At 49.2% G+C, this 15,411-nt stretch overlaps 1 protein-coding gene and 1 pseudogene across 3 annotated transcripts; both read left to right on the plus strand.

Annotated features, from left to right (window-relative positions):
- Positions 1 to 3,486: 3,486 nt before the first annotated feature.
- LOC112645672 (U6 spliceosomal RNA) lies at positions 3,487 to 3,600 on the plus strand (annotated as a pseudogene).
- Positions 3,601 to 6,962: 3,362 nt separating this feature from the next.
- Positions 6,963 to 12,613, plus strand: ZNF835 (zinc finger protein 835). 3 transcript variants are annotated; one of them, XM_025423762.3, is made up of 3 exons: positions 6,963 to 7,200; positions 8,309 to 8,399; positions 10,588 to 12,613. In XM_025423762.3, exon 3 carries the CDS (start codon positions 10,635 to 10,637, stop codon positions 12,270 to 12,272), a length of 1,638 nt encoding a protein of 545 aa, XP_025279547.1. In that variant the 5' UTR covers positions 6,963 to 7,200; positions 8,309 to 8,399; positions 10,588 to 10,634; the 3' UTR covers positions 12,273 to 12,613. The 3 variants fall into 3 exon arrangements, with proteins under 3 accessions (XP_025279547.1, XP_025279549.1, XP_025279548.1); XM_025423764.3 differs by having other exon boundaries at positions 6,964 to 7,223; XM_025423763.3 differs by lacking the exon at positions 6,963 to 7,200 and adding an exon at positions 7,216 to 7,349.
- The last annotated feature ends 2,798 nt before the right edge of the window (positions 12,614 to 15,411 follow it).

Raw genomic sequence — 15,411 nt, forward strand, 5'->3', positions numbered from 1 at the left:
CCAGCTTAGGCTCGAGTCATAATTCCAGGGTCCTGGGATGGAGTCCTTGTCAGGCTCCCTGCTCAGCGGGGAGCCAGCTTCTCTGTCTCCCTCTCCCACTCCCCCTACTTGTGCTTTCTCTCTCTCTCCTGTCAAATGAATAAATAAAACCGTTTATAAATATTTTTTAAAGATTTTATTTATCCATTCATGAGAGACACAGAAAGAGAGAGAGAGAGAGGCAGAGACATAGGCAGAGGGAGAAGCAGACTCCACGCAGGAAACCTGATGCAGGACTCCATCCCAGGACCCCTGGATCATGCCCTGAGTCAAAGAAGGACACTCAACCACTGAGCCACCCAGGTGACCCTAAAATTTTTTTAAAAAATAAGATGAGAACATTAGGGTATGCTTTGAGCACTAATGGTATCCTCACAAAAAGAGAAAATTTGTACACACATGCACATGAAGATGAGCCACAAGTCCAGGGAGCACCAGAAGCTAGAACAGAGGCCTCCCCATGCACCTGCAGAGGGAGCACGGCCCTCCCACACCAGCCTCCCCAACTGTGGGACAACACATTTCTGTTTTGTAAGCCACTCAGTTTATGAGACCTGGAATGACAGTCCTAGGAAATGAATAGTTTCAAAAATACATATGTTCCTGAGCCCCTTTCTCTGCTCTTCCCTATTTCTATCTTTAAAGTGAAATGTTCTTTTAAAAATGGCTTTGACCTCTTTTAAAAAGAGAAATTAAACATTTTTAAAGATTTTATTTATTAATTGAGAGAGAGAAAGAGCGAGTACCGAAGGAGAGGGAAAAGCAGACTCCCCACTGAGCAGAGAGCCCCCAACTCGGGACTTGATCCCAGGACCCTGAGATCATCACCTGAGCAAAAGGCAGATGCTTAACTGACTGAGCCACCCAGGCTCCCCAAAAAAGCAAGATCAAAATTAATGAACATTTAGTCAAAGGTCTACAGAATATAGCATTATACCAGCTAGATAATTTCAACTCAATTCGATAAATTTTGAAGTGGAATCCGATGCATTTTAACGGGAGACAGGGGCATCTTCCAGGAGGTGTGTCTGGGGCCTGAGGATTCGTTTTACCATTTCCTATTGTTTCAGATTCTCTACTGTGAGCATGTACTGTAAGAAGAAGAAAAAAATTCAGGGAATATTTGAAGAAGCATATTAGTAAAAAATATTAGTAAAGATCTGGAATGAAAAATGAAGGCTTGTGGCCTGTCTATAAAAATTTAATTTTTAAAAAGTGAAAGTTTTCTATACAACTAGAATTGGTAGATGAACACTGTTCTTACCATGGTCTTAAGCAAACTGTAGACCCCTGGGGAAATCATGCAGATGCCTCACCTTCCATCTAAATACTTCTTGTTTTTCAGAACACTGCATTCCTCAAGTCACAGCTATTGCAATCCTCCCCCATGAAGCTGACTCCCTCATTTAACCACCTTCTGGGATGTGGTTTATGTATACAATGGAATATTACTCAGCCATTAGAAACGACAAATACCCACCATTTGCTTCCACATGGATGGAACTGGAGGGTATTATGCTGAGTGAAATAAGTCAATCAGAGAAGGACAAACATTATATGGTCTCATTCATTTGGGGAATATAAAAAATAGTGAAAGGGAATAAAGGGGAAAGGAGAGAAAATGAGTGGGAAACATCAGAAAGGGAGACAGAACATGAGAGACTCCTAACTCTGGGAAACGAACTAGGGGTGGTGGAAGAGGAGGTGGGTGGGGGGTGGGGATGACTGGGTGAAGGGCACTGAGGGGGGCACTTGATGGGATGAGCACTGGGTGTTATTCTATATGTTGGCAAATTGAACACCAATAAAAAATAAATTTATTAAGAAAAAAAAAAACACCTTCTGGAAGCTTCCAGCTAATGCCTGAAAGAGAACTGAAGAGAGCCATTGTAGAGATCCTAAGGAGAGCCACCCTACCTGCTTCTACCACAATTTCCAGCATTTCAATTAATAGTAACTTGGTGGTTTGTTACTTGATATTGAAAACTTTGGTGTCATGCTTACCATAGTTTTGTATGTATAAATTATAAGCCAATCCTGTTGGTTTTCTCTTCCAATATGGTGGACATCAGAACACCTCTTACGATCCCCATCACTGTCTTCCTTGTCTAAATCGCCATCATCCATACAAGGTTTACTCTCCCCTCCCCCATGCTTGTCACTTGCTACTCTTATACCATTACTGTCATCTCAACAAAGTCATTCTATTAAAAGGTCAATCGTATAATGGCTACTCTTCTGCTTAAAATCCTCTACTGGCTCCACATCACACTCAGGATGAAAGCCAAGATTTTAGAGTGATCTGGGAAGCCCTACATGGCCCAGATCCCGTTATATCTCCTATAAGACACCCTGTCCACTCCACCTGGAGCACATTGTAGACTCTGTGCCAGTGCTCCAAGGATTGGATGTTCCCAGCTCACCTATTTTGCCCCTGCCATACCTTCTCTCAAAAACATGTTTCTCCTTCACCTCCCTGTATCTTTGCCTAATTAACACCTCCTCAGTGTGGCAGTCCCTGAAGAAAGTGTTAACCAAAATATATAACCAAAATATCCTTCCAATGTCATTCCCTCCTACTGCTGGGCTCTATTTTCATTCACAACATTTTTTTTAAAGATTTTTTTATTCATTCATGAAAGACACACAGAGAGAGAGGCAGAGACATAGGCAGAGGGAGAACCAGGCTCCTCTCAGGGAGCCCGATGTAGGACTCGGTCTCAGATCCCGGGATCGCACCCTGAGCCGAAGGCAGGTACTCAACCACTGAGCCACCCAGGTGCCTCTCGTTCACGGCATTTATCAATTTCTAGAATACTAGATAATTAACTTATTCACTGGATAAGAGTCTTTCTTCTTCCAGCAGAATGGAAGACCCAGGAGGGACAGGCATTTAAAAAAAAGAAAAGATTTTTTTTAAATTTATTCATGAGACACATAGAGAGAAAGAGGCAGAGACAAGGCAGAGGGAGAAGCAGGCTCCATGCAGGGAGCCCAATGGGGGACTCAACCCCAGGTCTCCAGAATCACACCCTGAGCCAAAGGCAGACATTCAACCGCTGAGCAACCCAAGCATCCCAAACAGGCATTTTAATTTTGTTAGTAGGTGTATCACCGAGATTAGAGCAGTTCTGGCACACAGTAGATACTAAAAAAAAAAAAAAAAAGGTGATAGAAAGATAGATATGTGGATGGATGGCTGAGTGGATGGGTGTGTGTGGGTGAGTGGATGGATGGATGGAGGGTTGAGTGGATGGGTGTGTGGATGTGTGTGTAGATAGATGGATAGGTAGATGAAAAATAGATTTGTTGAATGATTGGATCATCTCCATAATTCTCACCATACCCTTATGAAGGAAGTACATTTTTTTTGTCTTCACTTCGCCAATGAAGAAATTGAGTCCTAAGGCATCAGTAGTTTTTAAACATTAAATATTGTATTCCTGGGTACTCGCTTTGGCAGCACATATACTAAAATTGGAATGATACAGAGAAGATTAGCATGGCCCTTGTGCAAGGATGTGCACTTCACTTCAAATTCGTGAAGTGTTCCATATTTTTTCTCCCTCTGCCTATATCTCTGCCTCCCTCTGTGTCTCTCATGAATAAGTAAATAAAATCTTTAAGAAATAAATAAAAGTAAATAAATATTGTATTCCTTGGTATCAAAACTGATCTGGCCAATCTGGTTAGGTACCATCATCCTCATCATCATACTTCTGAGTCTTTTAAGGGAATTATCGTGGGTCAGACACTATTCTGTATACTTTCAACTGCACCACGCAGAAGAGGTGGGTGCCATTCCCAGTATCATCCCCATTTTACATGTAGGAAGAACTAAGAGCTGACATGCCTTCACCAAAGTCACACCACTGTTATGGCTTAGCCAGGGACCAAGGTATAAAAGTCTAGCTCCTGTATGGGTGTTTTTAACAGCAGAGTTTTTCAGCTGTCTCCAGAGGAGGTGGTCTATATGAGGGATGGTGTAATCAATCCCATTTATCATGCATGACCAGCATATTTTTAATGAAATAAAATAGGATAGACTGGAATTTTTTAAAACAGTTGTGTGAATTGCTATGGAGGACTTCATCCCTGGGGCACCACCCTGGGGTTAGGAGCAGGGGAAGCAAATCACTGGCTGGGCTGGGGGCACCCAGCAGAAGCTGGGACCTGGAGTCTGCACAGAGCAAGCCAGGGAGCCCTGGGGCTTTCTGATTGCCTCTCACATCAGTGCTGCTAGGGTCAAAGACAAAGTCACACCAGTGACACTCATAAACCTCACCTGCACTGCCATGGTGATATCTTTGTGTCACCGACCCTCCTGCCCACCAACCCAGGCCCTAGAGAGGTGAGGGGGCAGGAACATACCACACCTCTTCTTGCTCTAACAAAATTACATTCAAGAAAACGTGTCCATTTCAAGTGCATTCCTTGCACTTCTAGGAGCATGTGTGCAAGGAGTTTTTCTGGGGAAAGGTACCTAAAAGTGTCTTTCCTGGGCAGAATGGACAGAGGACCCCCACCCGGCTTGAGGGACCTTTTGGCCTCCCCCTGGCACTCAGCAACCCCCATGGAATCCTATTTTCCCCTATTTTTTGAGGGAAAGTCTTTGTTTGAGCAGATTTTATCCTTCCTTCTGTGGGGCAACAGTGCCCCCAAGTGATCAGCACACTAGTTTAAGGAAAGAGTAGGGGTCTTTGGAGGTAACTGAAGAGCATAATTATAAGCACTGTGGTGTACATTCTTATGGCCTCTTTTATCTTTTTGGAAATAAGACTTATTGGTGATTTCTCTAATTACACTTAGAGCTAACATTTATCTCTGTCCCCTCTCTGCACACCGCTGTCCGACCTATGTCCCCTTGAGACTCCTATGATGCTGTGTCACGAGTGGGCTTGGCCAGTCTCCCCTGATTGAATCAGATGTGATGAGGGAACAGAAGGCTAGCTGAGATTTGCTCATTTCACTTAACATAATACAAAATTAGAGAGGAAGACAGACCATGAGAGAGACTCCTAACTCTGAGAAACAGAGGGTTGCAGAAGGGGAGGAGAGTGAGGGGATGGGGTGACTGGATGACTGGCACTAAAGAGGGCACATGATGAGATAAGCACTGGGAGCTATACTGTATATCAGAAAATTGAATTTAAATGAGATGTTTTTTAAAAGAAGGCTAGCTGAGGACAAACCACAAGCTGACACCCCGCAGAGGAGCCGCCCCCACCAGGTGGGATACCTGTGACCTTCCTCAGCACTCCTGGCTGCCCTAAAGCTAAGGGAAAGGAAAAACAGTTAACCGATAAAGATCACAATCCTGCAAGACATGAATTTCCCTTGGTTTACAAATGTCTTACTAATTTACAAGAACAAAACATTTTTGACAATAACCTAACTTCCAGAAGGAAACTCCCTACTAAAAAAAAAAAAAAAGAAACTCCCTACTATCTTTTTTTTTTAAGATTTTATTTATAAAATATGTGAGACATGAGACACAGACACAGGCAAAGACACAGGCAGAGAGAGAAGCAGGCTCCCTGCAGGGAGCCCGATGCGGGGACTTGATCCCAGGAACCCAGGATCCCAACCTGAGGCGAAGGCTGGTGCTCAACCACTGAGCCACCCAGGTACCCCAAAAACTCCCAACCATCTTAGTGTTAATGCTTTACTAGATGGAAAAACAATCTTAACTTGATAATGGCAAAGCCTCCAGTATCTCGTAGGTCCTCTTTAGCATACAAAAATTCTTTTGAACACCTTCCTTTTTTCCTTACCTCCCCCAACTCCCAAGTATATAATCAGTTACCCCTCACAACCCCAGGGGCAGCAGCTCTTTCTGTCCATGGGTCCTGTCCCCGTGCATTAAGAAAACCACTATTTTGCACTAAAGACATCTCACAAATTCTTTCTTGGTAGTCGGCTCTAGACCTCACCCCAGCAAAGTTCACCTACATTCCAAAACTACATAGAGATGCTGATTCAGGTCTTTCTGTGCAGGCATCAGGTGTATGTGGCTCACCCCTGCAATGTGTACCTCTTCTGTGTGTCTGCCTCTGTATTAGGGGACACCAGTCATGTTGCATTAGGACCCGCCCTAAGGACTTCATTTTAACTTGATTACCTCTGTAAAGACCCCGTGTCCAAATAAGATCACATCCTGAGATACTGGGGGTTCAGATTCATGTGCATCTTCCTTTTCTTGGAGGATGGGGCACAATTCAGCCCATAGCAGTTAAATATAGCTTTCTAAAGAAAACGGCTTTAAAAATCGTATTTTAAGGAAAAGAATGTTTGAGCTGTCTCCATGGTCCATTCTTTGAAGATGTTCCCTTTCGGAGCACCTGGTGGCTCAGTGGTTGAGCACCTGCCTTGGGCTCAGGTCATGATCCCAGGGTCCTGGGATCGAGTCCTGCATCAGGCTCTACGCAGGGAGAATGCTTCTCCCTCTGCCTATGTCTGCCTCTCTCTTTCTCATGAATGAATAAATAAAATCTTTTAAAAATTAAATTAAAAAATAAATAAAAGACTGGCTGGCCAGGAGTCCCGTAGATGTACATGTTTGCTATTACAACCATTGGCCCACATCTATGGATTTGCCACCAGCTCTGCTGTGGAAGGGAATTAGAGCAAACGCTGAGACAAATGCTTTCCACGACTTCACCTCGAGCTGTGGGTTGGAACCGCCAGCTCCTGCCGGCTGTGCGGCGCCGCCTGCGGTAAGTGCCTTAGCAGCTCTGATCCAGTTCTAAGCCTGTCGACTCCGCCCCTCCCCTCCTCTGAGGAAGAAGAGTCCCGCCCCCTATTACTGGCCCCGCCCACCACTCGGAGCCCTCCTGCGGCCCCCCTGCGCGCACGGGGCCGAGAACTTCCGGGCCCCCAGGGCGGCGGCGCAATGCCTTCCGGGAGTCGTAGTTCTCGGGAGCTGTCCGCGGGCTCTCGCTGTCCCGGCACGCACGCGCAGTCCGCACCGGCCTGGCGCTCAGGCCCACCCGGGTGGTCGTAGCGGTGACCGGTGCTGCCGGCTCGTCCGCGCCCCCGCGGGACCAGGGGCTTCTGGGGTCCGCACCGGCCGGGCAGGGCCAGAGACCCAGGAGAACCTGACCGACCTCGGGGGATGCTGCCCGAGGCCTTCAGAGCTGGTGTCGGGAAGCGAAGGCAGCGGTGTGTGGTGTGCGCGTGCGCGAGTGAGTGTGCGCGGGGGTGCGTGTCGGTGTACGTCCGTGACTCGGGCGCCGTGTGCGTGTGAACCCCGCCCCGCGTGTCTTCGTGTGTCTGCACGTGCGCGATTGCACAACTTTGCTCCCATGCAGGTGTGTGACCATGTGCGTGTCCCCGTGCGTTTGTGTCCCACCCGCCTGTCTCCATGTGTCTGCACGTGTGTGACTGCACAACTTTGTGCCGGTGTAGCTATGCCTGTAACACCATCCGTCCCCGCATGTCATCGTGTGTTTGCACCTGTGTGCCCATGCAGGTGTGAGCCATGCATGTGATTCTGTCCCTGTGTGTTTGCGTGAAGGTGGCTACCTCAGTTTGTGCCCTGTGTGTGCAACTCTGCATGTGAGGCCATCCCTCCTAAGTCACTGTGTGTTTACACATGACTGACATACAGGCATGTACCTGTAAAGGGGAAGCAGCATGCAGAATTGAGCAGATGTCTGCACTTGGAGACCTGTGCCACGTGTGCTGGTGTGTGGAACATGTTCTCTTGGGTGTGGAGTGTGGGACTCTGTATGTCTGGGTGTGCCACTGAACACAGTGTTTTGATGGGTGTGTCTGCTATCCTGGAGCTGGTCAGCCTGAGCATGCCTGTGTCATTCTGCGTGTCTGAACACAACCGCTTGTGGAGATCTCGTCAGATGTCACAGGATGTGTATGAGACCCTGTGCAAACCTGGGGTTGCTGTATTTCCACACTTAGGGGAGACCCTGTGTGTGTGTGACTTTGTGCACATGTGAAGCTCTGCCTGCTGCATAGGACTGTGCACGTGTCTGGGTGTGTCCCTGTGGGTGCTGTCTGTGTGGGGCGGGACAGCATGTGTGATTTTGTGTGACTCCATGCATATCTGTGTAACAGGATATGTGTGTCTGCCTCTGAGTGTGTCCGTGTCTCCCCTTTGGTTGCCTGTTTCTTTGCATGACCCTGCCCGGCTCACCCCGCCCTGAATCTGCATACCCTCCCACACACACACAGAAAACGCCGTGTTTGGTTCTGACCGCCTGCCTTTGCCCCAGCATCTTCCCTTCATGGCTGCCATTTCTTTCTCTCACAGATGCTGACTGAACCCCCTGGTACATGGTGGTCAGAGCAGGGGCTACTACCTGAGTGACATGGACAGGACCCAGTGCTCTCAAGACTACAAGGTGGGTACCACTGTCCAGCTCTCTGGGGACACAGCTGGGCTAACTCTAGCCTGAGGACTGCCTGAAGATGGTACCAGAACTGGGCATAGCCCAGCCTGCCTCCCACCAGCAGAGTTCTTACCGCTGCACACAAGACCCTGCTTGGTCTGACCCTTGCCGCCACCATACCTAGTCTCCCCCTGCTACCTGCCTTGGTTGTTCTGTTCCACCCCCTCCTCCACTGCTCAGCACCTTTGCATTTCCTCTGTCACCCAAGCTGTGGTCCTGGCTCAGAACCTTTGCCCCTGCTGCACTCATGGCCCAGAACACTCACTCCTTCACCTCTGGGTCTATGCTCAGAAGTCTTTTCCCTCAGGCCTGGGCTCAAGGGAAGAACATTCCAGGCAAATGGAACAGCCAGTGCAAAGGTCCTGAGGCAGGAGCACGCCTGGAATATTTGTGGAACAGGGTGTGGCCCATGGTTGGAGCAGTATGAGCTAGGGGTAGACAAGGGCATTGTGGAGGGTAAGCTCTGGAGCCAGGTACCCAGGTGTGGGACCTAGCTTGTCACTTCTGGGAACATTATTCCTCAATAATGTGAGGAATAGTGAGCTAACACATGCCAAAGCTTCAAGGATGCCAGGCATATAGCTCTGTGTTCAACAGGTGCTAGTTATTGCCACTGTAACAGTACACCCAAGGTGGCTGTGGAGTGGCCAAGACCAGCACCTCTCAGACACTCCTGTGCCTACAAATCGCCTAAGCCTCTTGTTAAAAAAGCATATTCCAAGTTGCCAGGCCTGCAGAAGGGCCAAGCCCTGCATTTGCCACAGGCTACCGGTCCACAGTGGAGCAGTGAACCTTTGCCACATGATCATAATCCCTAAAATATAGATTGAGTTTGACTATTTTTACCTAAAATGCATCATACCTGATAAATTCTTTGCATCTTGCTTTGTTTGCCAACACTGTGTGTCTGAGGTTCTGAGCCGGTATGGCAGCTGATCAGCATTCGTGTTTATGCTGTGAGATACTCCATTGTATGACCCTGTTTATCTGACTGCTCCCTTGTTAATGGGCAGTTGGATTCTTTTCTGGTGTTGGACTGTTACAATCTTGGCCAGGCCTCCGGGTACACACGTATGCATGCTTCTCTTGCTCACGTTCCAGAAAATGTAATTACTGGGCTATAGGGGTTGTGTGTCTACAGCTTTCCTAGAAGATGCCAGTGGGTCTTCTAGTGCCTGCTCCCACCAGCAGTATATTATGTGTGGAGTTGGGAGCCCCCTGTTCCTCTGTGTATGATTTTCAGAAAACAAAACTCTCTTCTCAGACTGGCATAACAAAGTACTAGAGACTTGGTGTGTTCAACAACAGTTTATTTCCTCACACTTCTGGAGACTGAAATCCAGGATTAGGGCATCAGCATGGTTGGGGTTCTGGTGAGCACCCTCTTCACGGCTTGCAGTCTCCTCCTCACTGTGTCCTCACATGCTGGAGAGGGAGCTCTGGCCTGTTTTCCTCTTATGAGAACACTAGTCCCATCATGGGGGGCCTCATTATCTCCCAAAGCCCTCACCTCCAGACACCATCACTTCAGGCTTTGATCTATGAACTTCAAGGGAGGGGGACACATTTTGGCCTGTAGTACCAGGTTGCAAGGGTATATCTAAGAGCTGTCAGATTCATGGTTTTGCAAGGATCTTTTAAAATTGTTTTCAGTAGGGGTCCCTAGGTGACTTAGTGGTTGAACATCTGCCTTCAGCTCAGGTCCGTGATCCCAGGGTCTTGGGATCAAGCCCCACATGGGGCTCCCTGCTCCACGGGGAGTCTGCTTCTCCCTCTCCCTCTGCCCCTCCCCCTGCTCATGCTCTCACTCTCTCTTTCAAATAAATAAATAAAATCTTTAAATAAACTTGTTTTCAGTTCTGTTAAATCAGTGATTCTCAATGAGGGATCATTTTGCCCCCCAGGGGACCCTTGGAAATGTCTAGAGACACTTCTGGTGGTTACACCTTGTCAGGGATGCTACCTGCAATCAATGGGTAGAAGTAGGGGCACTGCTAAACATCCTGAAGGGCACAGACCACCCTACAACAAAGAACATCTGAGCCGAACTGCCAGTGGTATGGCGGTTGGGACTCTGCAGGACATCTTCTCCAGCCCGGGACAGATGACCAACCTATTTGGTTTTTCCCTTTCCTTTCAGATCCAGTAACGAAGATGTGAAAACAGACAGTGGCCCAGGAAGCACAGATGAAAGAAGGTCTCTTGGCCATGGCTGCCCCCCAGGGCTCTGAGGTGGGAGCATCCCAGGAACAAGAAGGTCAGTTCAAGGACCTGCAGGGAAAGCTGGAAAGCTGTCCCAAGGCAGAGGCCACCACCCGCGGAGAGGACACTGCCGGGGCCACTGTGCAGGCACAGGATGAACCCAGCGAGGTCCCAGGCACTAGCCCGAGCCTGCCCCTTCCCCCAGCCGACAGCAGGCCCCACGGGCGCAGTGCACCTAGAAGGCCCCCGAAGCAGAAGAAGGCCGCCTGCGAGGAGGGAGAGGATGGCCCCAGAAAGCCGTGGAAGTGTGGCGACTGCGGCAAGGCCTTCAGCTACTGCTCGGCATTCACGCTGCACCAAAGAACCCACACGGGCGAGAAGCCGTTCACGTGCACCGAGTGCGGCAAGGCCTTCAGCCAGAGCGTGCACCTGACCCTGCACCAGCGCACGCACACGGGCGAGCGGCCCTACGCGTGCCCCGAGTGTGGCAAGGCCTTCAGCCAGGGCTCCTACCTGGCGTCACACTGGCGCACGCACACGGGTGAGCGGCCGCACCACTGCACCGACTGCGGCAAGGCCTTCGCGCGTCCCACGCACCTGGCCCAGCACCGGCGCGTGCACACGGGCGAGCGGCCTTACGCATGCGGTCAGTGCGCCAAGGCCTTCCGCAACCGCTCATCCCTGCTGGAGCACCAGCGCATCCACACTGGCGAGAAGCCATATGCCTGTGGCCAGTGCGCTAAGGCCTTCCGCTTTTCGTCAGCACTCATCCGCCACCAGCGCACACACACGGCCGAGCGGCCCTACGCCTGCAGCCAGTGCGCCAAGGCCTTCACACAAATCGCGCATCTGACGCAACACCGGCGTGTGCACACTGGTGAGAAGCCCTACACGTGCCCCGAGTGTGGCGCGCCCTTTAGCCAGAGCGCCTCACTCACGGAGCATCGGCGTATCCACACAGGCGAGAAGCCATATGCATGCACACAGTGTGGGAAGGCCTTCACGCAGGTGTCACACCTGAGCCAACACCAGCGCGTGCACACAGGTGAGCGGCCCTATGCGTGCCAGGACTGCGGCCGCGCCTTCAGCAACCGCTCCCACCTGGTGCAGCACCACCTGGTGCATACAGGCGCCAAGCCCTATAAGTGCCTAGAGTGCGGGGTGGCCTTCAGCCACGTGTCCTCCCTCATTGAGCACCAGAAGATCCACACGGGTGAGAAGCCCTACAGGTGCACAGAGTGTGGCAAGGCCTTCAGCCAGGGCTCCTCACTTACTCTGCACCAGCGGACGCACACGGGTGAGCGGCCCTACACGTGCCACGAGTGCGGCAAGGCCTTCAGCAACCGTTCCTACCTGATCCAGCACCACATCGTGCACACCGGGGAGAAGCCCTACGAGTGCAGCAGCTGTGGCAAGGCCTTCAGCTTCTCATCTGCCCTCATCCGACACCAGAGAACGCACACTGACAAGAAAGCCTACCCACGCACCCAGTGTGGCGACACCTTCACGCAGCTGCCACACCTAACTCGACCTCTGAGCTCCCGGAGGGAGGAGAAGCCTGTGAGCAGCAGCGACTCTTCAGACACTGCCGCAGACCAGCGGGAAGATGAGATCCTCCCCTAGCCAGGCATTGCACCGAGCACTTTCACACCTCACTTCTGACCTCACAGCCGAGGGGAGAGACCCTAGCCTCCCCATGAGAAAACCGAGGCTCAGAGAAGCTCAGTGACTTGCCCAGGGTCACACAGGGAGGAAGCCGCAGGGCCGGGCCTCCCCTCCGCATCTGCCAGACAGCCCCCATCTCCACCACACAAAGACCCACTGCCTCCTGGTTCAGAATGATAAACGTCCACAACAGTGGACCCAAAGTACTGTCTGTGCATCTTTAGCTAGCCTGTTAGTGGTTGAAGTTTTTATGATCGAGTAGGCATTTGTTCAATAAAATTAATTGGATAAAAGTTTCAGCCCCTTTGGTGAAGTTGGCGTATTAACGAAGGGAGAGGGTCTGGAGGAGAGCTGTGGGTTCTTGGCACTGACCCGGTGCTTCCCAGATTAGAACAACCAGAGAAATCCAAAGAAGGAAGAGTTCTAGAAGAGACTTACCTCTCCCCTGACAGACCTGCAAAGGGAGATTTTTAGAGTGGAGCCCAGCCTTTTCCAGTGTGAGGACACACTTTCCCCTGCCCCAGCTCAATATCCTGCCTTCAGTGATTGTGTCAGCTAGCTGTTGCTGTGTAACAAATCAGTACAGTTGTCCATTTATTATTTCCTATCCTGGGGGTTTCTCTGATTCTGGACCAGGCTCAGTTGATGTTGGCTAGACTCATTTACACATCTGCAGTCAGCTGAGGGCTGGACAGGAGCTGGCTGTCCCAGGACGGCCCAGCCAGGCCAACTTTGCAGTTTAGAGCTTTGGATTATGTCAAGTTTGCTTCTAGACCTGTCAGCCAAAGCAAACATCATAGCCAAGACCAGGGGCAGAATAGGAAGGGCCTTCCCAATGATGTGGGGAGACAGTAGTCCCCTATTATGCCAGTGAGGTAAGTTCTACTCCTACAGCATGATCTCTGCAGAATTATTTTAGGGGTAACACATTTGTTTGGTCCATAATTAACACAACAAAAAAACCTTATCCTTATCCATCCCCATTCCCTCTACCCACCGAATCTCTCTCCCTCGAAGCAACCATTCTTGAGTTTCCTGGTATCTATCCAGCTTGTTCTATGCATATATAAGCAAATATTTATGTGGATATTCATTTATATGTGTAAAAATGCTAAAAAGATGTATGGTATACCTTTCTACACAATAGTAGTGTATGGCACACAGTTTCCCACCTTTTATTGATTATTTACCTTATATCAATAGATGAAAATGGACATGACCAGTCATTTCACAGAATTAGGGCATCAGATTTCATAGGTATAGAATCATTTATGATTGTTTTGATCTCATTGTGATTTGTTCAGCTCCAGAAAAGGAAAAGTCACAGAAAAATATTTTTCTGTTAGAAATGCCTTTTTTCAAGGTTGCCCAACACTTTCCTGTGTAATGGGACGATGTAAAAAAACCCACATTAAAAAAATGTTGTGAGATTTTTCAGTTCTACAAAAAAATATAAAGTATAATAGATGTTTGTCCGCCCATCTAGTTTGAATGCCTTAAAGAAAACGATTTTAATAGGAACACAATACCTAAAAATGGTTTCATAACAAAATTTACCATAGTTTATGATACATATTTGCTTTTAAAATAGGTCATGAAAATATGTCTATTTTTTCCCCTGGTCAATTTTAAAGTAAATTACAGACATGACCTCACTTTATTGTTAAATACCTTAGTTTGCATCCCTAAAAAAAGTATCTTCTACACAACCACAATATTATACACCCACTGAAACATTAATTTCTTGATATCATCCAGTCAATATTTAGATTTCCTTAGTCCCTGAAAAAGTTTGAAAAGGTGATGTAATTTGAAAATAAACATCAATGATCTTTAATGTGTGTAAGGGGGAGGGAAGCTAAGCCAGGACACAGATACATAAACACAAAGACACCTGTCTCCCTGCCCACCAGCTTCCCTGTCTCTTGGTCCTACCAAGGGAGCTGTGAGGGGCCAAGGAGGACAGGATGTGTGCCTTCACTTTTGCCCTGGCATTACCAGCACAGGCTTTGGCACACAGTAGGTCCTCAGGAAATCTCACACAAATAGACGGATGAGTGACAAATCCCTCTTTCTGTCTTACAGAGTCATGACTCATGGTGCCTGAGTCAAGACTCAGGCCTCAGCACAGAGTAGGTCCTCAGGATCCCAGCATCCCATCATCAGCCCTGACGCCATTCAGGGTCAGAGACCACAGGGTTGGTTCCTACCTGTACCCCGCACATCACCCAACCCAAGCATTAGCACACAGTAGGTCCTTAGGAGATATAAATTAATAGATCAGGTAAATTAATAAGTGAACATCCTTAACACCAGCCCTGGATCAGAGAGCATGGCATTTTGGTTCCTTCCTACGACCCAAGCTGGCCCAAGGCTCTGCACATAGTAGGTCCTTAAGAAGCTCAAGGTGACTGAATACATAGTTGTCCCTCCCAGCATAGACCCTGGAGTTATTCAGGGTCAGGGATGACACAGTTCATCCCAATGCCCCAGACTTCTCTCAGCTTGTGCCTCAGCACACAGTAAGTCCTCAAGAAATACTGAGTGAATGAATAGTTGAACAAGCCCATCTCCAATCCTAGAGCCATTCAGGGTCATGGACCACAGAGTCTGACTCCTCCTTCTGACTTTCGCCCAGCCCAGGTGCTCTCACACAGTAGGTGCTCAGGGAGTGCTGGGTGAATGAATGAATGTGTAGTATGGGGCGGGGCCTTGGGCGGGGCTGGCGTCAGGCGTTGGAGCCCAACCCGAAACCTCAAGGAGACCCGTCCAGGTCCAGTGCACCTGCACAGCAGGGCCTCACTTGGATTTTGGCCTCGCTGGGGCAGGCGCTGCTGCGTCTCCATCTCCGGGGGCGGCCAAGCGGCCGACAGTGCAGCCCACAAACCCCGGAGGGTGGGCGTGTGCGTGATGAGCGTCGCAGCAGCCCCAGAGGACAGGGCTGCCTGGGGTCCCTCCTGCTGCGGAAAGTGACGCACAGCCGCACAACCGTGAAGAAGCGGGTGGGGGTGAATGGGTGACGGGTACTGAGGGGGGCACTTGACGGGATGAGCACTGGGTGTTATTCTGTATGTTGGTAAATTGAACACCAATAAAA

The sequence above is a fragment of the Canis lupus genome, chromosome 1 (assembly GCF_003254725.2).
Source record: "Canis lupus dingo isolate Sandy chromosome 1, ASM325472v2, whole genome shotgun sequence".
Lineage (NCBI taxonomy): Eukaryota > Metazoa > Chordata > Mammalia > Carnivora > Canidae > Canis > Canis lupus.